A 25,920-nucleotide genomic window follows, 5' to 3' on the forward strand; every position below is an offset into this window, starting at 1 on the left:
ATTTAGGTGCCGCCTCGCCAAAAATGAGGTGTTTATGCGTATAGCGTGTATGTCCTATACGGAGGCGTGTCAATTTGACATCAACCTCTCGTATAGGGTGAACAGGCCACAAATCAGTCCTGGGGTTTATTGAATGCAATTTGTTGTGGATCTGCAGATCCCAAGATTCTTGCCAAGTAGCAAAAATTCGGCATACAAATGACCTTTTAGCATCACAATATGGGAGGGCCTGAGACAGAAATGTTGATGCAGATTTGGCTGCAAAATCTGCCCTTTCATTGCCCGGAATACCTGCATGACCCGGAACCCAGCAGAAAAGAATATTAAAGCCCCTGTTTTGTAATAGCTGCCAGATAGATAAAATTTGGATAGCCACTGGATGCATCTGGTTATGAAAATGAGCAAGTGCCTCCAAAGCACTCATACTGTCGGTGTATATGATAAAATTTCGCTGAGCTGAAGGTGGAAATTCCTGTAGAGCGCAAAAAATTGCCACCAACTCAGCAGTAAAAACAGAACAACAATTGTTTAGACGATAGCTGAGTGTATCAGATGGAGTCACAATGGCGCAACCAACATGTTCATTGGATTTTGAGCCATCTGTATATACTGGGATAAAAGAAGAATACTGACAGCGGTGCTCATGAAAAATCTGTTGAAAAATAATAGGACTAGTCGAAAATTTATCAAATCCCAAGAATGGGTTCAGAAAAGAAAAATGGGGAATATCCCAAGGGGGAAAGGAATAAAAATCAAGAGATTTAATGGTAACATTATAAAGATTCGAGTCATTCAGGGAAATTTTAATTCTCTCTAAAAAAGGAAGAATATTTGAGGGTCGGGAATTATAAATTCTTCTTAGACTAACAGGTATAACCGTGCTGCATATGGGATGGTTCGAGACGGACTTAGCACGAAAATAATATAAAGTAGACAATTTTTTACATCGCAAATAAAGCGGCAATTGGTGGCAAATAACATATAAGCTCTCAACCGGGGAAGTGCGAAAAGCTCCCGAGCAGATCCTGAGAGCAGAATGGTGTACAGTATCAAGACGCCGCAAAACAGAAGGGCGTGCAGAACCATATACCATACAGCCATAGTCTATGCGTGAAAGAATGACGGCTTGGTAGACACGGAGAAGGGAGGTTCGATCGGCACCCCAAGATGTTTTAGAGAGTACTTTTAAGATATTCAAGTTTTTCTCACACCTCTTCCTCAGTTGTAAGATATGAGGAAGGAAAGTGAGTTTACGATCGAAAACTACACCCAAAAAGCGTATTTCAGCCACAACTGGGATTGCTGTATTTCGTATTAATATAACAGGATCTGAATGGATATTTCTCTTCCTACAGAAATGAATGCATCTACTCTTCTCGGGAGAGATAGTATGGCCATTGTTATCACACCAATTCACCACTTTATTAACTGCATTTTGCAGTTGTCTCTCAATTAAATTCATGTAGCTACCTTGGCATGAGATCTGCAGATCATCAACATAAAGTGTTCCATGAACAGATGAAGGTAAAACAGATAAAACTTTACTGAGATGAACTATAAAAAGTGTTACACTAAGGACACTACCCTGAGGAACACCCTCAGTTTGTATAAAATGATTTGAATAAAAATTACCGAATCGAACACGAAACGTACGAAGTGATAAAAAGTTTTGTAAAAATACGGGCATGTTTCCTCTAAAACCAAATTCAAAAAGTGTGGATAATATACCATAGCGCCAAGCACGGTCGTAGGCTTTCTCAATGTCAAAGAATATGGAGACTAGGTGATTCCTCCTAACAAAGGCATTGCGTATTTCTGTTTCAAGTAAAATGAGGTTATCAAAGGTCGATCTGCCTCTGCGGAAACCGCTTTGCATAGGGGAGATGCAACCCTGTTTCTCCAGTTCATAAATGAAACGAGCATTCACCATACGTTCTAATGTTTTGCACAGGCAGCTCGTAAGAGCGATTGGTCGATAGCTCAGAGGGTTCGATGGATCTTTATCGGGTTTTAAGATTGGAATCACAATTGCTTCCTGCCATTGTGAAGGATATTTCTGCTCATTCCAAATTCTGTTGAATAAAAGTAACAGATTGGAAAGAGAAGTGATGTTCAAATGGCGAAGCATATTATAGGTGATTCCATCTGGCCCTGGGCTGGTATCATGGGCTTGACACAAAGCCAATTCCAGTTCCGACATCTTGAATTCACAATTATATGGAAAGTTTCTTTTAGTATTAAAATGCAAATGCAACCGCTCCGCGCGATTCCTAATTTCCAGGAAATAAGGATTATAGGAATCTATTGCGGATACTTGTGCGAATGCTTGGCCGAGAATGTTGGCAACCTCTAATGGGTCGGAATGAACCACAGTTCCCGTTTTTAAAACAGGGAGGGATGACTCACTATAGATCCCATTAGCAGCCTTTACCTTTCTCCATAGGGTACGACTGGAAATATGTGATGTTATAGATGAAACAAATGATATCCATGAATTCCTCTGACTTTGACGACGAATGCGTCTAGCTAGTGCTTTGGCTCTTTTGAAAGCAATAAGATTTTCAGTTGTTGGGTACCTCCTAAATTTATTCCACAGTTTTTTCTGTTGTTTATAACTGTCACGACAGGCTCCGTTCCACCACGGCCTTCGAAATTTTCGTAGACGTGGAAATGATTTTGGAATGGTGTTGTTAGCGGCGTTCATTATGGTATTAACGACATTTTGTACTGCATCCGAGATGTTTGATGTATTGACCATATCCTGAGTGATATCTGCTAACTGTGAAAAACCTTTCCAGTCTGCCCGCTGGAATAGGAAACGCGGAGGACAGTAAGTCGCACCGCCGCTATCAGTATGGGAGACAATAATAGGAAAGTGATCACTGTTACACAAATCTTTGCTAACTGCAAATGTCAGTAATGGCAAGAGTTCAGGTGAGCATATGGCCAAATCAAGAGTATGGAAGCTACGTGTGGGCTCGTGAAAGTATGTTTTCTCTTCGTTGTTCAGTAAACAGAGACAGTTATTGGCAATAAATTGCTCGATCTGTCTCCCACGAGAGTTTGTATTATCCGAACCCCACAAAGTACTATGTCCATTGAAGTCGCCGAGTATGATAAATGGCTTAGGAAGCTGGTCCACTAAGTTGTCAAGATCTTGTTGCCGTATGATAGCATTAGGTGGCAAATAAATACAGCAGACTGTGATCAATTTTCTAGTGTGCACTTGCACAGCCACAGCCTGTAGTGAAGTGTGTAACGTTAGTGGTGTGCTTGGATGCAAATTCGAAGTAAAGATGCAGACGCCTCCCGAAACGTGATGCCCATTGTCTGCATCTTTCCTAACACAGTTAAAGCCACGCAATTTTATGGGAATGCTAGGTGTCAAGAAAGTTTCTTGAACACCGAAAACGACGGGATGAAATTTATTAAAAATGGACTTTATATCATGAAGTTTGGACCTTATGCCGCGACAATTCCATGAAAGGAAGGTACTCATTAAGAAAGTTTTTTGATTTTAGATAAATTTGGATCAGTGATCTGTGTAGGCGTGACTTCGCAATTCATTGCAAAGTCATCATCATCCTCATCAGATGGATGCAGGGAGATGTGATCAGGACTTTTGGGTTTGCCACCGAATATGGTAGTTAAATCCTTTTGGACAATACCATGGCTTGCAAGTCCCAAAGCAACAGAGTTACGTAAAGCTGATTTTTTCAATCTAGGTGCAATATCTTTCCCAGAAAGACCACGTTTAGATAATTTTAATTTCAGAGATTTATTTGATTTTTGTTTTAGTATATGCGGTTTCTTTTTACTATTTTCAGGGGTGCTGGTTAACGAAGTTTCAGTATCAGTATCAGAGGCTTTTTCTATGGATTTTGGTACTTGGCTATGTTTTGCACAATTTGGACAAGAACAGTTGACACAGAATTGTTTTTGAACAACAGATGCGTAACTTTGGCCAGGTGTTGGGGTTAGGGCTAGAACTTTTCGTCTAGCTTCTGGATATGGAATTCCTTCTTTAATTTTGATTGTAGTAATTTTCTTTTCAAGTGCCCAGCGTTCGCATGATCGAGAAAAAGATGCATGGTCGCCACCGCAATTGACGCATTTTTCGCGTGCGGTACATTCCTGACTTTCATGGCCTTTTTCAGCACAGCGGGCGCAAGTGAGTGTCCCGCGGCAATTGGCCTTCGAATGCCCAAAACGCTGACATTGAAAACAACGGAGTGGATTTGGAATATATGCTCTTACTGGTAGTTTCATATAACCCACAAAGACGGAATCTGGTAATTTTGGGGAATGAAAAGTAAGTATCAGGTGTTTTGTATCAACGAGCTGTCCATCTCGTCTGATGGTAATGCGGCGTACGTGTGTGATTCCTTGGCTTCGCAATTCATGGGTTATTTCCTCAATGGGGATATTAAAAAGTTCCCCACAGGTTATCACGCCCTTTGAATAATTTAAGCCTGAATGAGCACTAACGGTAATTGGTATTGTAGCCAAGGCTTTTAATTTTATTATCTGCTGGGCTTGCTTTTTAGAATTCACTTCTACCAGCAAGTCACCAGAACGCATTTTCCGTATTCCATTGACATTACCTACGGTTGCTGAGATGGCCTTTTGCACCAGAAAAGGGGAAACTGAATGAAAGGTTTCTTTATTATCAGATACTCTTCTAATTGTAAAATAAGTGTCGAAATTTGGTTCAGTTTTTGATAGCTTAAAATCACGATGATGCCCACTGAAGGGAGATTTCTTGGAGGAGCCCATATGACATTGTTAAAATTTCAGGCCCGACGGCACCGCCCACCACGGAGCCCAACAAGGGAAGGCAGCCACCGGCTCTGGCCATTCCCAGCCTCGGCACTTACCTTAGTGCTAGCCGGAACCTATACGCTCGGAGTTACCCCCGGGGACAGTGACCACCCTTAACGCCAAGCCCAAGGAGTAACCCCTTCGCTTGATCCCTAGCAGCCTAGCCACTCAGGTGACTAACTACCAGCCGATTGATGCACAGGGGACCACAATGCACCACCCGTCTTTCAAATGGGTCGCCACGCACGGCCAACACGTGGGACATTGGCTGTCCATGAGAAGCAAGAAGCAAACAGAGCGGCGACAGCTTCTCATGGAGAGCTCCCTCGCTTGCCGTCGAGGGAAAGAAAAGACAGCAAAAAGCAGAAGGCGTAGGGGAGAGCGAACTGAAAGGGAGTATAGATCCCTGGGTACCTCGGGATTGGGACACCCGTACTCACCTATAGTAGGTGAGCCCCTGAGGGTGAGACATTCGAGTATCTTATTCCTTTAATTTCCTAAACCTTAGCGTCTGATTATCCCAAATTAGTTTTGGAAATGGAGCAACTAGACACATTTCTATAGCTTTTTAAAACTAAACAAACAAAAAAAAAGGAATTGCATAGAAATTCAGTTTATTTAAGGTGATTTGGTAATTTTTGATGAAATTATAAAATTTCCCTCACTAGATTAGCTTGAACTCAAGTTGTAAAAGCAAAATTCTTTCCTTTCACTCTTCTCAAATACACTGGTGATTCGGACCTTGTTCTGGTGGAAAGATATTGCCACCCATAGTGTGAAAATTTTCTTAATGTCAATTTAAAAAAAAATACAAATACAGATTCTTGGTATACACTGTTACCTCACCTTACTTTATTTAAAAGACTGCATCGAAAACATGAAACAGATTATGCTCATATTAATGAAGCAATATGTTTCTAAATTTATATGATTGTGACTAAGCTTTAGCCCATCGCATCATTTATTGAATTACTTAAAAAGTTATTTTCGTCTGGAAAAATGACATCATAATAAAAGTTGTTTATGACAGCATGTGTGTACCCCTTGGCTGTCTTTTACCTCAGAATTAACAATGATGTGGAGTTATCAGATTAATTTATGCTCAATTACTTGTTATATTTCTGCTCATCACACGTAAATGATAGTTTCAGTATCTTGTCTTATATATACATATATAAAAAAAATGAATAATTATTATGCATACCTTTGGCACTTCAGAATTCTGAACTATTCTGGCTAAAGTAAGAGCAATATTTGCATCTGATGCTGAAGAAAACCATTTGTATCCATATAAGCGATAGAAGTCGTTATCCGGAATAGCTATAGTTTCTGTGCCATTGGCTTAAAAATGAATAACACAAAAATGAAATGAAGGGTAAATGCAAACAAAAGCTAAATGGTTTCTATTAATGATTTTAAGAACGGAACGCAGAATATTTAGGAAATTTAAGTATCTTTGCATGAAGTTCAATTTATTCTTTATTTTTAACGAATGTGTGTTTGGCTTTTGGTGAGAAAGGTTCAATGTTTAGAGATCTCTCCCCATTCAGATAATTCTGATCTGTTTTATCTGATATCTGAATTCTTGGACGGCATGATCCGTTGTTTGCCCCTCAGAAGACTTCCACGTATTTATCAATCCAGCTTTAATATATTAGTGGATTCTCCTCAGCTATCAACTTTCCTGTATACCTCTGGCAGATCGGCGGTTTCCTGTAATTAATCTGCTGTGAAGTGATTTTTTGAAAATGTAAGCTGCTCTTGAATTTTCTACCTCCATATCTGCGATAATAAACCGTTTTAAGTAGTTCTTAACTGTAAATAATTTGCAAAGTGAATATTAAAAATTTAGTGAGTGAAATTGTTGTCATGTTCTGTAGTTAACAATGACTTTTAAACAATTAATTTAAACATAACTTATAGGTACAATATCGATAAACATTTTTAGCATAAGTTCTGTTATTTAGTTGATGAATAAAATTTTAAAAAACCTATAAAATTGGTTGTACAAGAGCTCAGTAAACTTACTTTAAAGCACTTTCAATTAAAAGTTACTTTTTTACTGAAAGAATTATCTTCACTTACAAGCAAAAATTACAGAAATATATTTTCTGATCAAGGAAAATCACAATCAAAAATACTTATTCCTTTAAAAACAAGATGGACTAAAATATATACTTTGATTTGAAAGATACTTGGTTCTTTGATTTATTGTTGTATGTATTTAAAAGATACAAACTTAAAGAGAAAATGTTGTAATTAGAATACAAGTGGTCAGTATGTTTTCCTTTTGTTAAACAACATACATCAGATCTGTGATGCAATTCTTACGAAACCTTCTGTAGCATGTTTTGTGCAGTTGTGATACAGATTTTCAAATCGATGATGGTCCCTTTGCATAGACATGTAAAATACTCATAACACCTCAATAACATGTAACCATGTTGTGATTTGGTCTTCAACTGACGAGATAGTTTTCACTTACTTCTTACTCCTATCTTGATCACCACTATATCAAATCGAAATCCATGGGATTTTCTTTTGTGGGAGTTAGTAAAAGATTATGTGTAAGTACCTTCAGGTTCAATGACCCTTATTGATTGACCTCCACGTATAGAGATATACTACGGAAATCTTGGTAAGAGTTACAGCATTTATTTGAAGTATACCTTTAAACAAAAGGAGAATATATTGAACACCTGAATTTAAAATTTGGAAGAGGATGTTTCCTCTTGAAATATACACCTTTCAAATAAATACAGCAACTACATGTAAAGCTTTTAAATCAAAGCATTCATTTTAATTCAACCTGTACTTTTTCCAGCATGTCAACTTATATATATTAGATATGATGTTTTTTTTAAATATTATCATGTTTACATAATGCTGAAATTTAGCGAATGATTATTAGTGGAATTTTGCGCAAATAAAAGTTGGCTAAAAACGTTGAAAAATTGTAAGTACTTTCATCATGAGATCGAGGAGAGTCGAAAAGTATTGATAAAGGTAAGCAAATAATTAGAAAGAAGAAAATGCAATGAAAATCTTAATAATGCATCCAAATGACTCTGTCTATAATCATGTGGAATATTCCACTTGTTAGAACCGTGAATTTTCTCTGGTAGATGGACGAAGACATAAATAATAAGTTGTAGCGTGTAGTTTAATGAAGCAGGAATCCAATTTGCTCAGAATAAAACGACCGACAATCATCCAATTTTTGTAAAATTACGCAATTTTCTGATGTTATACTAAATATCAACTTTGATTGTCCTGTTCTAGGATTCCGACTTTGTTCACATGTATGCAATTAAAGTTTCTGTACCGTTCGAAAATTAAACGCCATAATATATTCTTTATCCAAATGTAAATGTCAATTTCCCTATTATCCTCTACACACAAAATTTGATAATTGCACTAACTGCCTGGAGGAATCTATAGCATAATGCTACGTTGTTGTTTTTTTTTTGTGTGTGTTTGTTTCATTCAAAGATCCGTTGTCATTAACTGCATTATATATTTCTTCTGATATGTGCAGCTATCTTCCACAGAAATCTGTCATGTGAAATAACATCACTAGAACAATAATCAAAATTTTATTTGGATACCCTTTTACATCCTGTCTATCACTTTTGAAATGAATTCTGTTGAAATGAATGTAAATACTTGTTGTTGAATGTTGAAATGAATGTAAGGAAAAGGATCTGGAAAGATAAATCTTTTGTTCGAATTCTTCTAGATAAAAAATATGCTGTTTTTTATATTAGCATTCGAGTTTGAATATCGATAAAGGGATAACCTCTTAATTTTAAATCCGGGTATATTATTTAAACAGAAGCTCAATCTCTAAATGTTTAAATGGAATCACCGAGTATGCTTATGAAATCCACCTGTGTCCGTCAAAATACAAAAACTGAGATTGGAACGTTTCGTCTTGTGCTCACCAGTTGCATCTTTCCGAAAACTCACTCACCAACATCTGAGCCCCCTCTTTTCTCTGTCATCCATTGACCAGAAGTCCAACATTTTTGAGGATCTCGAGAAATAAGATTGTTAAAAGCTTTCTCGAAGAACTCCTTTTTTTCTACAACCACCTAAAAATAAGAAAAAGGTTTTTTTAAGTAGCAAAAAATCACCATTTTCATCTTGTGCGTTTTTAAATATCTCGTAGCTTTTAGAAGAAGAAAAAATCATTTTTCTCCTTTGTGGGTTTTTTCTAAAACAGTTACTATAATGCGAAAATTTCTCAGAAAATGTTCTTATCCAAGCACTTTGTTCCCTTTAAATAGTAAAGCAAAAAACTTTTCAGAATTTTTCGAATTATAAAATTGTTTTGAATGTTAAAAACTGAAATGGTTTTCGACTTTTGCTTTTCGGAATATTAGCAAAAAATTTTGAAACTTTCCAAATTCTTATGGAAATAAAAATTTCTATGAATTATTCACCATCTGTTTAGGGAAATAAAATTTACTATGTGCTATAAACCATGTAATCTCATACTTTTAATAAGTTCAAAGAATCAAAATGTTTAATTTGAAGAAAGGCAGCCGTAATCTATTAGATAAAGATTCAGACCACTGAGCTTAGTTTAGTTATATTAGCGTCACTTTTGAAAACGATACAAAATCTATTTTGAGACGGATCTCATAATTAAGATCCGCGACCCCCCCCCCCCTCCTCCTCAGCTTCTGGCCACGCTGGTGGGAGAGCCCCGATGGATTTGGTGCACACCAGGATAAATGGCACGGAGGTGAAATTGGGACTCCAGTCCTCTGATCACCATTAGACCCTCTAAGGTTACAAAGATAGAAGCTTCAAATTATTTCAAAATAAATACGCAGAAAAAAAATCTGATTTTTAAAAAATACAAGAAGTCAGTATTGTAAACCTATATTTCAGATGACAGAAATAAAAATTCATAAAAAATAGGTAAGAAACTATCTCTTATTATGCTCGATTAGTTTTTTACTATTACATAAATTAAATATTCAGTAATACATTAGTTAATGAAATTACTTGAAGCTTCTCAAATGTAAGACATTCAGTAGAATGCAATAATAAAATATTCATAATAAATAATAATAATACATTAATTTTCGTTTTGTTTGAAAAGGTCCTTTTACTCTTTTTCCTTATAAAGGGAGTAAGAGTAACATTGTATATAATGCCTTCAAATTGCGATGGTATTTTATTTTGAGTTACTATATTAATCAACGCATTTAATACCCTCTGCATGAGTTTTTCTAAGGCTAAAAGAATTGACATCATTTTATAAGTATTTATTATATTAATTTTCTATATGCTATAATAAGATCCAAATAGCATCAAAAATGAAATTGAAACACCATATCCAAAGAAATATGCTAATTTCAGTGCACATAGTGTCACATTATGCCTGTTTCGAACCTATTAAATCAGTTGCCGTTTCATCTCGACATTGTATTCCACATCAAACTGAAGCGGAAAAAAGATCGAAAAAAACATAAAGAATATTTTAGAGAACTGAATATTGACAGTTAATGGCTTTAAACATTACAATTAATAATGCTGAAGAGTGGTTCAGACAGTGGACAAATCTTATTAATCTTGTGTGCTATTTGAAAGTTGATATTATGTGGCATAAATTGTGCTGTACAGACAGAATCGGTTGTTCAAAGCCAGCCAAGATTTCAAAGCCAGACGTTACACAGCGAATTCTCTACAGCCTGAAAAGAAATGGCATTCTTTTTTGAATGGCATTCTTAGGGACACACTCGACCTCTCACTGATCGTCACATGAAATACTGAGTTACTGATGATTCACAGGAGCACCCGTCTTGTGAAGCAAGGCTACTCCAAGGTCCTGACGATGTAACTTGTAGTAGTAGTAGTAGTAGTATATGGTTTATTGGCGCAAGAGCCATATTTGGCTATACTGCGCCAAGCATACGGTAAAATCAGATCAGACATTTAAAACAAGACATTTTAAAAACAAGTGAAAGCAATAAAAACCACGTAAAATGCGTCGATACAAATATTAAAAAACCGTCTTAACGTAGGACAATGATTAACGTAAATGTAAAATAATCATATAATAAAATACATTTAACATAAACGGAAGAACAAACAGATGAAATAGGTGTTATATATAGTTAATGAAACCAATAGCTCTTAAAAATTTAAAAATATTTGGGTGGCATTTTTCACCCACTAGGTCTTGCAAGTTAAGAGAAGACGAGTAGAAAAAATTATGACGATGAACATTAAAATCGGGACACTCAATTAAAATACGTTTGACACTAAAAGCAATATGACAACTGGGGCAAATTGGCACCCTTTCACCCAAGATGAGATGACGGTGAGTAAAACGGGTGTGTCCTATACGGAGGCGAGTCAATTTCACATCAACCTCCCGTATAGGGTGAACAGGCCATAAACCAACTGTAGGCTTGACGGAATGAAGTTTATTCTCAGTCTTCAAATCACATGTTAATTGCCATGTTGAATAAATATGTTTAATGAAAAATCTCTTAATGTCGCAAAATGGAAGTTTATGGGACAAAAAAGAGTCAGCAGATTTTGCCGCTGAATCGGCTTCTTCATTCCCAGAAATGCCTACGTGACTCGGGATCCAACAAAAAAGGATATGAAAGCCTTCATTTTGTAGGAGACGCCAAGTAAATAGTATTCTAATCGCAATCGGATGCATCCGATTGCTATAGTGCGAGAGTGTCTCCAGAGCACTCAAACTATCGGTATAAATAATGAAGTTACGCTGAGAGGAGGGCGAAATTTTCTCCAGAGCACAGAAAATTGCCATCAACTCAGCAGTGAATACTGAACAGCAATTATGTAAACGATAGTTCATTGTATCAGAAGGAAGAATTATGCCACATCCAACATGGCCATCTGATTTTGAGCCATCCGTAAAAATTGGTATAAAGGAGGAATAACGACAGCGATGATGCAAAAAGAGGAATTTGAAAATAATTGGATCATTTGACGATTTAGTAAATCCTGAGAAGGGATTCATGTATGAAAATTGTGGTATATCCCAGGGGGGGAAACAAAATAAATCTACAGTCTTAATTGTAACATTTGAAAGGCCCGAGTCATGCAAAAGTACTTTTGCTCTCTCACCAAATGGAAGAATGTGAGAGGGACGGGCCTCATATAGTCTGCGAAGACTAATTGGTAGTGTTATATTAGAAATGGGATGACTGGGCAAAGATTTTGTACGGAAATAATAACAGGCAGACAATTTTTTACGCCTTAAATCAAGAGGTAGCTGGTTGCAAATAGAATAGAGGCTCTCAACGGGAGAGGTACGAAATGCTCCGGAACAAATCCTTAAGGCAGAATGGTGAATGGTATCCAAGCGTCGTAGTATAGAAGCACGTGCGGAACCATACACCATACATCCGTAATACATGCGAGAGAGGATAACGGCTTCGTAAATATGGAGCAGAGATGTCCGATCGGCCCCCCAAGATGTTTTGGAGAGAACCTTTAAAATATTTAAAGATTTCTCGCATTTCTTCCGCAGATTTAAGATATGTGGAAGAAAAGAGAGTTTTCGATCAAAATTCACTCCTAGAAATCGTATTTCATCCACAACTGAGATGGGTGTATTTCGTATTTGAATGACAGGATCTAAATGGATATTTCTTTTCCTGCAGAAATGGACGCATCGGCTCTTCTCCGGAGAGATAGTATGCCCGTTATTATCGCACCAAGCCACTACCTTATTTACTGCATTTTGCAATTGTCTCTCGATTAAATTCATATTGCTCCCTTGACATGAGATCTGCAAATCGTCAACATAAAGTGATCCCTGAACAGTTGAAGGTAAAACAGATAAAACTTGACTAATTTGAACAATAAAAAGTGTAACACTGAGGACACTTCCCTGTGGGACTCCCTCAGCTTGAATAAAAGAATCAGAATAAAAGTTGCCTACACGGACTCTGAAAGTCCGATGTGATAACAAATTCTCCAAGAATATGGGAAGATTTCCTCTAAAACCAAATTTAAAAAGTGTCGAAAGTATGCCATAGCGCCATGCTCGGTCGTATGCCTTATCAATATCAAAAAATATGGAGACAAGGTGATTCCTCCTAACAAATGTGTTGCGTATCTGGGTTTCCAGGAAAACGAGGTTATCAAATGTAGATCTACCTCTACGGAAACCACTCTGCAACGGGGAGATACATCCCTGTTTCTCCAGTTCATATACAAGCCGTGTATTCACCATGCGCTCAAAGGTCTTACAAAGGCAACTCGTCAGAGCAATTGGTCTGTAGTTCAGAGGATTTGATGGTTCCTTATCAGGTTTTAAGATTGGGATCACAATAGCTTCACGCCATTGTGAAGGATACTTCCGTTCAAGCCATATTCTGTTAAATAATACAAGCAGATTCGAAAGGGAAGTTGTATTCACATGGCGGAGCATAATATATGTGATCCCATCTGGCCCTGGACTGGTATCATGGGCTTGAGATAAGGCCATTTGCAGTTCAAACATCCTGAATTCACAGTTATAGGGAAAAGAACATTGGTCATTAAAGCGCAGATGCAACCGTTCCGCGGAATTCTTAATTGCCAGAAACGTAGGACTATACGAATCCGATGCGGAGACCTGTGCAAATGCTTGACCGAGAGCATTGGCCACTTCCGATGGAGAGGAATGCGTCTTATTTCCTGTATTTAAAACAGAAATAGAGGTTTCCCAATATATTCCACTGGCAGCCTTTACTTTCTTCCATAAATGCTTACTGGATGTGGAGGATGTGATAGATGATACGAATTTAATCCAAGATTCCCTCTGACTACGGCGACGAATTTGACGAGCAAGGGCTTTGGCTCGTTTAAAAGCAACAAGATTTTCTGTTGTCGGGTACCTTCGAAAGATGTTCCATAATCTTTTTTGTTGTTTATGACTATCGCGGCAAGCTTCATTCCACCACGGTCTACGAAATTTTTTCAGACGTGGGGAAGTCTTCGGGATAGTGGCATTTGCGGCGCTTATTATTCTGTCAATGACAAGTTGTACTGCTTCTGTGATGTCACAAGTACTGACCATAGTTTCTGTGATATCTGCTAATTGTGTGAATACATCCCAGTCTGCCCGCTTGAATAAGAACCTTGGTGGACAAGTAGTCGCACCACCTCCATCAACGTGGGTTGTTGTTGTTGTTGTTTATGGTATTTAGTGGCACAAGGGCCATATTTGGCCATGCTGCGCCAAGCAAATGGTAAAAAATAAAAGTAGAAGTAAAACATTAATACATGGTTTTTTTATACATTAGTTAAAATATAAAAGCAGATAGAAATAAAAGCATGTATAGTATAATAATGCAATACTATAAGATAGATTTGTTTGAATGAATGTTAGATGAATGATATGAAACTAATGACCAAAAATATAAAACTATTGTTCACAATATCAAATGCAAATATAAAAGTTAATAGATTTTAAAAACTTAAAAATGTTCGGGTGGTATCTCTCGCCCACCAAGTCCTGCAAGGTTAATGACGATGTTTTAAAAAAATGAACACGATTTTGATTAAAAGCGGGACATTCAATTAAAATATGATTTACAGTAAAATCCTTATGGCATGTTGGGCAATTTGGCGCCGCCTCACCAAAAATGAGATGTCGGTGTGTATAACGCGTATGACCTATACGGAGACGAGTCAATTTCACATCAGTCTCGCGTGTTGGGAGAACAGACCACAATCCAATAGTTGGTTTGATGGAATGCAGTTTATTTTGTGTCCGCAGGTCCCACGTTAATTGCCAAGTAGCGAAAATGTGTTTCGCGAAGAAATTTTTGATATCACAATAAGGAAGTCCCTGAGACAAAAGGTTCGTTGCTGATTTTGCCGCTGAATCTGCCATTTCATTTCCAGAAATGCCAATGTGACTAGGGATCCAGCAAAAATTAACTGTAAAATCCTTCTTTTGCAAGAGATGCAAAGTGAATAGAATTTGTATAACTATCGGGTATGGTATGGTATGATATGGTTTTTTGGCACAAGGTCCAATTTAGGACAAGCTGCGCCATTCACAAGGATTTTTAAACAGTTCCATTATAAAATGTGTAGATAAAAGAAAGATGCATTGTAAAACGTCAAAAGTTAAGAAGATATACGATATATAATGATTTGACACAAGAATCAAAATAAATCTCAATTTTAAATACTATGAAAAAAACCAATGGCTTTTAAAAAGTCAAAAAGTTTTGAGTGAGGTTTCTCACCCACTAAGTCCTGTAAATTTAAAATGGGCGAATGGAAGTAAGTTAAACGATCAGAAGTAAAATTAGGGCATTGAGTAAGAATGTGTGCAATTGAATTGACTACTCCACAGTTCGTACAATGAGGGACTCGTTCACCAAACAGTAAATGTCTATGTGTATATCTTGTGTGCCCAATGCGTAGACGAATTAATTTTACATCTGCGCATCGATTTTGTAAAACTGACCACATATTTATTTTTGGTTGAATAGCATGTAGTTTGTTATCAACCTGCGTGTCCCAAACTTTCTGCCACTCCTCATAGATATATCGTTTGATATATCCCGAAATATCACAGAAGGGAACACGAAATTCAAGAGGAATTGAAGCGAATTTTGCAGCCTGATCTGCAAGCTCATTGCCATAGATTCCAACGTGACTTGGTACCCAGCAGAAAATTACGTCGAAGTCTCTTTTCATCAGTACTGACAGTTGTTCCATAATTTGTGCAACAATCGGATGACAAGAATAATCAAAATTTTGCAATTGTTGCAAAACGCTCATGTTGTCGGTGTATAAGCAAAATTTACGACAGTCAGATGAAGAAATATTTTGCAGTGCAAATAAAATAGCAGTTGCCTCTGCCGTATACACTGAGCAATATTTGGGGAGAGTATGGTTATATGTAGAGTTATCTAAAATAACACCGAAACCGACATGATTCATCGTTTTTGAACCATCAGTAAAGATTGCTTTATAGTTATTATACTGGGCACGATGCTCAAGGAATATTCGCTGAAGCGAATGTGCATCAATATGAGATTTTTTGAAACCAATGAATGGGTTTATATGAGAAATGCATGGTATATTCCAGGGAGGAAAGCAGAAACGGTCAATAGACAATATGCTCACTTCGGAAAGTTGTGTGTCTGAAATGAAGGATTTCATGCGTTCATAAAATGGACGGATAGCCGTTGGACGAGCATTATAAATTCGCTCTAAAAATTGACTGAGAGTGGTGTAAATTAAAGGATGATTAGGTGTGGATGAAATTTTAAAATAATATTGCAATGACAATTTCTGGCGACGCAGAGATAATGGAAGTTGATGGCACATTACATATAAGCTTTGCACTGGGGATGTGCGGAAAGCTCCAGAGCAAATCCTCAGAGCAGAATGATGGATTGTATCAAGTTTCTTCAAAGCAGTATTGCTGGTAGAGCCATATGCTAAACAACCGTAGTCTATACGAGATAGAATCAGAGCTTCATATACTCGGAGTAATGATGACCTATCAGCTCCCCAAGATGTGTTGGAGAGAACCTTTAGAATATTTAGCATTTTTTCACATTTCTTTCGTAGAAAGGAGATGTGAGAATGGAAAGAAAGCTTTCGGTCGAAAATTACCCCGAGAAAACGTACTTCTGGTACAACAGGAAGAACTCTATTGCGTATACAAATTTCAGGTTCAGGGTGAAGACTGCGTTTTCTGCAAAAGTGGACGCAACAACTTTTACTTGATGAAACTGTGTATCCATTCTGATCACACCATTTCACAAGACTATTCACAGCAGTCTGCAACTGCCTTTCAATCAGTCTTATGTTTGATCCCTGGCAAGAAATATGCAAATCATCAACGTATAATGTGCCTAAAACTGATGAAGGAAGTATTAAAAGAATTTTAGAAATGTGGATAATAAAAAGAGTAACGCTCAATACGCTACCCTGAGGAACACCTTCCATTTGAATAAAAGAGTCAGATAATACTGATCCAACACGGACTTTAAAAACACGACAAGATAAAAAATTTTTAATAAAAAGTGGTAATTGACCACGAAACCCAAACTCATAGAGGGTTCGAAGTATCCCATAACGCCAAGTCTGGTCATACGCCTTTTCAATATCTATGAATATGGAAACCAAATGATTTCTCCGCACAAATGCATTACGGATTTCTGTTTCCAACTGTAAAATGTTATCAAGGGTAGATCTACCTTTGCGAAATCCACTTTGATGTAAAGGTATACGGTTTTCCAATTCAAGTTGATGGATAAGCCGGAAATTAACCATTCTTTCAAATGTTTTGCTTAAACAGCTCGTAAGTGCTATAGGACGATAGTTTGAAGGGTCTGTTGGATCTTTCCCAGGTTTCAAAATTGGAATTATAATAGCTTCCTGCCATTGCGACGGAAAAATTCCTTCATTCCAAATTCTATTATAGAGGCGGAGAATATTATTAAGTGATGGAATACTCAAATGGCTAAGCATATGGTATGATATTCTATCGGGTCCCGGACTGGTGTTATGAGATTTGGAAAGTGCCTTTTGCAGCTCACACATATCGAATTCAGAGTTATATGGGAGGGCATGTCGTACTTTAAAGTTAATTGGTTGTCTCTCAGCACAGTTCTTTATACTTAGAAATGTAGGATTATAGCTGTCTGAACTAGCCACTTTGGAAAATGTTTCAGCAATAATATTGGCTATATCTCTGGGTGATGAGTAAGTACAGGAATTATTCTTTAAAACCGGAAATGTAAATTCTTGGTAAATACCGTTAGCAGCCTTTACTTTTTTCCATAAATGCTTACTAGATATATTAGATGTAATACGAGACACGTATCCAATCCAATATTCCCTCTGACTGCGTCTTCGAACTTTTCGGGAAAATGCCTTTGCACACTTGAATGCAACGAGATTTTCTGTTGTTGGATATCTTCTAAAAATATTCCACCGTTTACTTTGTGCCTTCTCCGCTTCACGGCAGGCATTATTCCACCAAGGTTTGGAGAGCTTACGAGGTCTGGTAGAACTTTTTGGAATTGCATTATCAGCGGCATATAATATAATTTGAGTTATTTGTGTAACGGCCTCAGAGATATCCAAACAATTAACCATTGCTTCAGTGATTGTGGCCAACTGCTGAAAGCTTTCCCAATCTGCCCGTTGGAATAAGTAGACAGATGGTCGTTGTGCCATCCTAACACTATCAGCAAGGGCAATCATAATTGGAAAGTGGTCACTATTCAGAAGATCTTTTCCAACTGAAAAATTTAAAAGTGGAAATAGTATTGGCGAACATACAACAAGGTCTAATGAATGAAATGAACGAGTAGGTTCGTGAAAATATGTCTTTTCATCACTATTTAACAGGCAGAGATTATGATCAGATATCAACTGCTCAATTTGCTGGCCACGAGAGTTGGTGTCCTCATTTCCCCATAGGATGCTATGTCCGTTAAAATCACCGAGTAATATGAAGGGAATAGGAAGTTGATCCACTAAAGAGTTTAAATCTTCTTGTAAAATCACCTCACGTGGAGGGAGGTATACACAGCAAACTGTTATAAGTGTCTTTATGTGGACTTGAATAGCAACAGCCTGCAAATTGGTATGAAGGATAATTGGTGTGCTGGGGTAGAAGTTGGAAGTGAAAATGCAAACACCTCCTGAAACACTAGCATTTAAATTTGTATTTGAATCTTTGCGGACGCAGTTGTACCCTCTAATTTTAGAGATTATTGAGGGTTTTAAATAGGTCTCTTGTAAAGCAAAACAGACAGGCCTGTGTTCATTTAAAAGTGATTTGATTTCGACGGTTTTAGAGCGATACCCACGACAATTCCACGAAATGAAACCAGACATGAAAAAAAAAAGAAATGTTTGAAAAAGTTACGCAGGGCCGCCTGGAGGCGATTTATTAGGAAAATTATCCATTTCTACATCAGATATATCAGATGTAGATGGACAAATTGCTAAGATAGAGTCTGAAGTAATCGGTATATCAGAAGGATCTGGAGGTTTAGGAGGGACTTCATTGTCAGATGTTTTGGCACTTGGAGGAGATTTTGTTTTCTTTCGTTTCTTCTTAGCGAAACGAGTTAAAGAAAATTCTGAATCTTTAGATTGAGAAACGGGTTGAGAAGATTTTTTAGTAGTAGAGACTGAATTTCGATTATTTTCAGTTTTTTGTACGTTATTGCTCTTTACTGATTCAAGAGCTGAATGTTTACAGGAGCAGGTTTTCAATGTATTAATATCTGTAAAGTCGGTCTGAGAACTAGTGCATTTCAATGTTGAACTTATGGCGGCACTATAAGTAAGGCCAGGTTTGGGTGTTCTGTCTAAAACGAATTTTTTCGCTTCTGCGTATGAAATATTTCTTCTGACTTTCAGACTTTGAATTTCTTTTTCCGTTTTCCATTTAGGACAGTCACGAGAATACGCAGGATGGGACCCAGAGCAGTTTAAACATTTGAAGGTCTGTGTGCTACAAACTGAAGTTTCATGATCATCAGCTGAACATTTGGCACATCGACGGTTGCCACGACAAGTTCCCTGCGAATGTCCGAATCTCTGACATTTAAAACAACGCAGAGGATTTGGTATATATGGTTTAACTTTGGATTGTATATAGCCAGCACGTATAAATTTTGGAAGTTCCGGGCTACTGAAAGTTAGAATGACATGTTTTGTTGGAATGAATGAACCATTGCGTTTAATTTTTATGCGATGAGCTGCACAAACTTTTTGGGAATGTAATTCCTGAATGAGTTCATTCTCCGAACAGTCAAAAAGATCTAAATCGGAGATGACTCCCCGAGAAAAATTCAGTGTCCTGTGAGGAGTCACCTCTACAGGGAAGTCTCCAAGTTGTGTTAATTTCTGCATCGTAGAAATCTGTGTTTTTGATGAGGTCTCAATAAGGAGATCCCCGGACGGAAGTTTTTTAGTAGATTTGACATCACCAATAAATGAAGAAATCAATCTTTGAACTATGAAAGGTGAAACTTTATTAAATGTCTTTGGTGTGTGTAAGATTAAGAATCTAGTATCTTCGGTGATTGGTAAACGTGGCGAAGTGTCTGAAAAACCCATGCAAAAAGGGAAAAAAATTCAAGCCCCGACGGCACCGCCCACCATGGAGCCCAACAAGGGAAGGCAGCCACCGGCTCTGGTTGCCTCCAGCCTCGGCGCTTACCCTGATGCTAGCCAGAACTTATACGCTAAGGGCCACTTCCAGGAACGTCTACCACCCTTAACGCAGAGCCCCAGAAGGTGACCCCTTCGCTTGATCCCCTTGAGCAGACCAGCCAAATGGCTGGGATACCAGCCGATTGATACACCGGGGACCGAAATGTACCACCCGTCTAATGGGTCGCCACGCACGGCATACACGTGGGGTTTTTGGCTGTCCATGAGAAGCAAGAAGCAAACAGAGCGGCGACAGCTTCTCATGGAGAGCTCCCTCGCTTGCCGTCGAGGGAAAGAAAAAACAAAGCAGAAAGCAGAAGGCGCAGAGAAGAGTAAACCTAAAGGGAGTAATGATCCCTGGGTACCTCGGGATTGGGACACCCGTACTCACCTAAAGAAGGTGAGCCCCTGAGGGGTGTATAACTATCGGGTGCATCCGATTATGATAATGAGATAGTGCTTCCAACGCACTCATGCTATCTGTATAAATAATGAATTTTCTATGAGGAGAGAGTAAAATTTTCTGTACAGCACAGAAAATACCCATCAACTCAGCCGTAAATACTGAGCAACAATTATGAAGACGGTAGCTGAGTGTATCATATGGAAATACGATTCCACAACCAACATGGTCATCTGATTTTGATCCATCCGTGAAAATTGGTATAAATGAAGAGAACCGATTGCGATGGTAGAGATAAAGCTGTTGGAAAATAATCGGAGCTGTTGATAATTTATCAAATCCAAGAAAGGGATTTAAATAGGAAAATTGTGGAGTGTCCCAGGGCGGAAAGCATAGAATATCAGCCGATTTAATAATGATATTATCAAGGTTCGAGCCATGCATAAGACTTTTGGCTCGCTCACAGAACGGGGGGATATGATATGGACGGGCATCATATAATCTGCGCAGGCCAACTGGAAGTATAATTTCAGATACGGGATGTCCTGGTTGAGATATAGTTCGAAAATGATAGAAAACGGACAATTTTTTACGTCTTAAGTTAAGGGGTAATTGGTGACAAATAACGTAAAGGCTTTCAACTGGAGAAGTGCGAAATGCTCCTGAGCAGATTCGCAAAGCAGAGTGGTGCACAGTATCCAGTCGCCGCAAAATGGAATCTCGAGCAGAACCATATACCATACACCCATAATCTATGCGGGAAAGTATGATTGCTTCATATATACGGAGTAAGGAGGTTCGATCGGCCCCCCAAGATGTTCTAGAGAGTACCTTCAAAATATTTAAGGCCTTCTCGCACTTCTTTCGCAGTTGAAGGACATGCGGAAGGAAAGTGAGTCTGCGATCGAAAATCACTCCCAAAAACCGTATTTCATCCACAACTGGAATAGGTATATTTTGTATGTGAATAACAGGATCTAAGTGCATAGTTCTCTTCCGGCAAAAGTGTACGCATCTACTCTTATCTGGAGAAATTGTATGCCCGTTATTATTGCACCAAACTACCAGTTTATTAACAGCATTTTGTAGCTGTCGCTCAATGAGACTCATATAGCTTCCTTGACATGATATCTGTAAGTCATCAACATATAGGCTTCCATGAACAGATTGTGGCAAATGATTCAAAATTTCGCTTAGATGAACTATAAAAAGCGTGACACTAAGGACACTTCCCTGAGGAACACCCTCAGCTTGGATAAAAGCATCAGAATAGAAATTTGCAACACGAACTCGAAACGTACGATAGGATAAAAATTTAGATAAAAATATAGGCAAATGTCCTCTAAAACCATATTTATGAAGAGTAGAAAGTATGCCATAGCGCCATGCATGGTCGTATGCCTTTTCGATATCAAAGAAAATAGAGACTAGGTGATTTCTCCTTACAAATGCGTTGCGTATTTGGGTTTCCAAAAGAATGAGGTTATCAAAAGTAGAACGCCCTCGACGGAAACCGCTTTGCAACGGAGAAAGGATTCTTTGTTTCTCTAATTCATAGATGAGGCGGGCATTCACCATGCGCTCTAGAGTTTTGCACACGCAACTGGTTAAAGCAATTGGCCTGTAGTGCAGAGGGTTTTCGGGAGTTTTGCCAGGTTTTAGGATTGGAATCACAATAGCTTCGTGCCATTGTGAAGGGTACTTCTGCTCAGTCCATATTCTGTTAAATAATATCAACAGATTGGAAAGGGAAATGGTATTCAAATGGCGAAGCATGTTATATGTGATTCCATCTGGCCCTGGACTGGTATCATGGACTTGAGACAAGGCCGTTTCTAGCTCAAACATCTGAAATTCAGAGTTATATGGGAAAGTATTCTTGTCTTGGAATCGCAAGGGCAAACGTTCCGCACGTTTCTTAATTGTCAGAAAATCAGGGTTGTAAGATTCAATTGCGGAAACTTGTTCAAAAGCTTTGCCGAGAATATTAGCTATGTCTAATGGGGCAGAATACGTTACATTTCCAATTTTTAATACAGGAAAGTACGATTCCCGATAAATCCCATTTGCGGCATTGACTTTTTTCCACATAATCTTACTGGAAATACAGGGTGTGATAGAGGAAACAAAGGACTTCCAAGATTCCCTCTGACTACGGCGACGAATGCGTCGAGCATAGGCTTTGGCACGTTTAAAGGCAAGAAGGTTTTCTGTCGTTGGATACCTCCTGAAAGTGTTCCAACACTTTTTCTGTTTTTTATAACTGTCGCGACATGCGTTATTCCACCACGGTTTACGAAATCGTCGTAGACGTGGTGAACTTTTTGGGATACTTCTATTAGCGGCGTTCATTATAACATCGGTGACATGTTGTAAAGCTTCGGAAATGTCTACACCACTAACCATGTCCTCAGTGATAATTGCCAATTGTGAGAATGCATCCCAATCTGCCCGATTGAATAGAAAATGTGGAGTACGGAGAACAGAATCTCCTCTGTCAATATGGGAAACAATAATAGGGAAGTGGTCACTATTGTATAATTCATCACAAACTTGAAAGTTTATCAAAGGCAGAAGTTCAGGAGAACATATAGCTAGATCTAGACTATGAAAGCTACGTGTAGGTTCATGGAAATATGTTTTTTCCTCATTATTGAGCAGGCAGAGACAGTTATTGGAAATAAATTGTTCGATCTGCCGCCCACGAGAGTTTGTACAATCAGAACCCCACAACGTGCTATGTCCGTTGAAGTCACCAAATAAAATGAAAGGCGAAGGAAGCTGGTCCACTAGGTCATCAAGATCATGTTGACGAATAACATCATGAGGCGGTAAGTAAATTGAGCAGACTGTGACTAATGTTCGTACGTGAACTTGCACAGCCACAGCCTGCATAGAAGTATCTAATTTGAGAGTTGTGCTCGGATATAAATTTGAAGTAAACATACAGACACCACCAGAAGTTCGAGATCCTGTGTCTGTATCTTTCCGAATACAGTTATAGCCTCGAATTTTGATAGGGATGTTGGGTGTCAAGAAAGTTTCTTGAACACCGAAGCAGATGGGATGAAAATTGTTTAAAATAGACTTGATGTCAGAAATTTTGGATCTAATGCCGCGACAATTCCAAGAGATGAAAGTACCCATTAAGGAAGCCTTTTAATAAGAGAAGTTCTGGGAACAATGTTTGGAGGTTGCGCTGCATCGCAACTCATTTCAAATTCATCCTCCTCAGATGGGTGGAGTGAGATGATTTCAGGATTTTTCGGTGCGCCACCAAAAATGGTCGTTAAGTCTTTATGAGCAACACCTTTGTTCGCAAGTCCAAGAGCTACAGAACTGCGTAAAGATGTTTTTTTCAGTTTTGTAGAAAAATCCTTAGGAACCAGGCCACGTTTGGAGAGCCTTAGCTTCAGAGCTTTATTTGATTTTGGTTTTGGTTTATTTACGACAGCTTTACTCTCTTCAGGAGTACTAGTCAAAGATACCTCAGTGTCAGAATCAGAAATCTTTTCCTGGTTTTTTGCTTTAATGACTGTTTTTGTGCAGTTTGGGCAACTACAGTTCTTACAAAAATTCTTTTGCACAACGGATGCATAGCTCACACCAGGTTTCGGTGTTGATGCCAAAATTTTCCGTCTGGCTTCAGGATAAGATATGTTCTCTTTAAATTTAAGACTTGTAATTTGCTTTTCTAGAGTCCAGCGTTCACATGACTTAGAGTATGAGGCATGACAACCACTGCAATTTACGCACTTTTCTTGCGCCTTGCACTGCTGGCTGTCGTGGCCTTTCTCAGCACAGCGTGCGCAAGTGAGTGTTCCACGACAGTTAATTTTGGAATGTCCAAAACGCTGACACTGAAAGCATCTTAAAGGATTAGGTATATATTGCCGAACTGGCAGTCTTATATACCCCGCATATATGCATTCAGGTAATTTTGTAGCATGGAAAGTTAAAATAAAGTGTTTCGTTGGTAAAATTTGCCCATCCCGTCGAATGGTAATTTGGCGTACGTGCGTTACACCTTGGGGTTTGAGTTCGTGAGTTATTTCTTCGATAGGAACATTGAACAGTTCTCCGCATGTGATCACACCCTTAGTATAATTCAATGAATTGTGAGGAGTGACTGTTACAGGGAACGTTGTCAAAGCTTTCATTTTAATGATTTGCTGGGCTTGCTTTTTTGTGCAAACTTCCACCAGCAAATCACCTGAACGCATCTTTCTGATAGAGGACACTTCGCCGACAGTTGCCGAGATAGCTCTCTGTACAAGAAATGGGGAGACCGAATTAAAGGTTTCCTTTTTTTCCGATATCCGCTTTATAATAAAAAATGAGTCGAATTGATGAAGATTGGTAATGCATTTGTAGTTAGTTTTATGCCCACTGAAGGGAGATTTCCGCGAGGAGCCCATACGATATGAAAGAAAATTCAGGCCCGACGGCACCGCCCACCACGGAGCCCAACAAGGGAAGGCAGCCACCGGCTCTGGCCATTCCCAGCCTCGGCGCTTACCTTGGTGCTAGCCGGAACCTATACGCTCGGAGTTACCCCCGGGGACAGTGACCACCCTTAACGCCAAGCCCAAGGAGTAACCCCTTCGCTTGATCCCTAGCAGACTAGCCACTCAGGTGACTAACTACCAGCCGATTGATGCACAGGGGACCACAGTGCACCACCCGTCTTTCAAATGGGTCGCCACGCACGGCCAACACGTGGGACATCGGCTGTCCATGAGAAGCAAGAAGCAAACAGAGCGGCGACAGCTTCTCATGGAGAGCTCCCTCGCTTGCCATCGAGGGATAGAAGAAAAAAGGAGACAGCAGAAGGCGCAGTGGAGAGTAAACATAAAGGGAGTAAAGATCCCTGGGAACCTCGGGATTGGGACACCCGTACTCACCTAAAGAAGGTGAGCCCCTGAGGGGCCATCAACGTGGGAGACAATAACTGGGAAGTGATCACTGCCGTAAAGATTATTGCTAACTGTTAGAGTGAGAAATGGCAGCAGTTCAGGTGTACATATGGCCAGATCAAGACTATGGAAGCTACGTGTGGGTTCGTGGAAGTAAGTTTTCTCTTGACTGTTGAGCAGGCAGAGACAGTTGTTAGCAATAAACTGCTCAATCTGTCGTCCACGAGAGTTTGTATTATCTGAACCCCACAAAGTACTATGTCCATTGAAGTCTCCCAATAAAATGAAAAGTGAAGGAAGCTGGTCTACTAAGTTATCAAGTTCTTGCTGACATATGACATCATGAGGCGGTAAGTAAATGCAGCAGACTGTGACCAACGTTCGTATGTGAACTTGTACAGTCACAGCCTGTAAAGAAGTATGTAAAGCCAGAGGTGTACTAGGATACAAATTTGAAGTAAAGATACAAACACCACCCGAATTACGAGATCCAGTGTCTGTATCTCTCCGCACACAATTATAGCCTCTTAATTTAAGTGGGATGTTAGGCGTCAAGAAGGTCTCTTGAACACCGAAGCAAATAGGATG

General features: G+C 38.7%; 1 protein-coding gene across 1 annotated transcript in view; it reads right to left on the reverse strand.

The window, feature by feature from the left end:
* Window positions 1-25,920, reverse strand: part of LOC129958787 (acyl-CoA dehydrogenase family member 11-like) — a 220,242-nt gene that overhangs the window by 80,365 nt on the left and 113,957 nt on the right. The window contains exons 4-5 of the mRNA XM_056071462.1: window positions 8,795-8,915; window positions 6,026-6,162 (exon numbers count right to left, since the gene is read on the reverse strand). Coding sequence (XP_055927437.1) covers window positions 6,026-6,162; window positions 8,795-8,915 — 258 coding nt within the window. The remainder of the gene's footprint in view (window positions 1-6,025; window positions 6,163-8,794; window positions 8,916-25,920) is intronic.

Source organism: Argiope bruennichi, chromosome X1, assembly GCF_947563725.1.
Source record: "Argiope bruennichi chromosome X1, qqArgBrue1.1, whole genome shotgun sequence".
Taxonomy (NCBI): domain Eukaryota; kingdom Metazoa; phylum Arthropoda; class Arachnida; order Araneae; family Araneidae; genus Argiope; species Argiope bruennichi.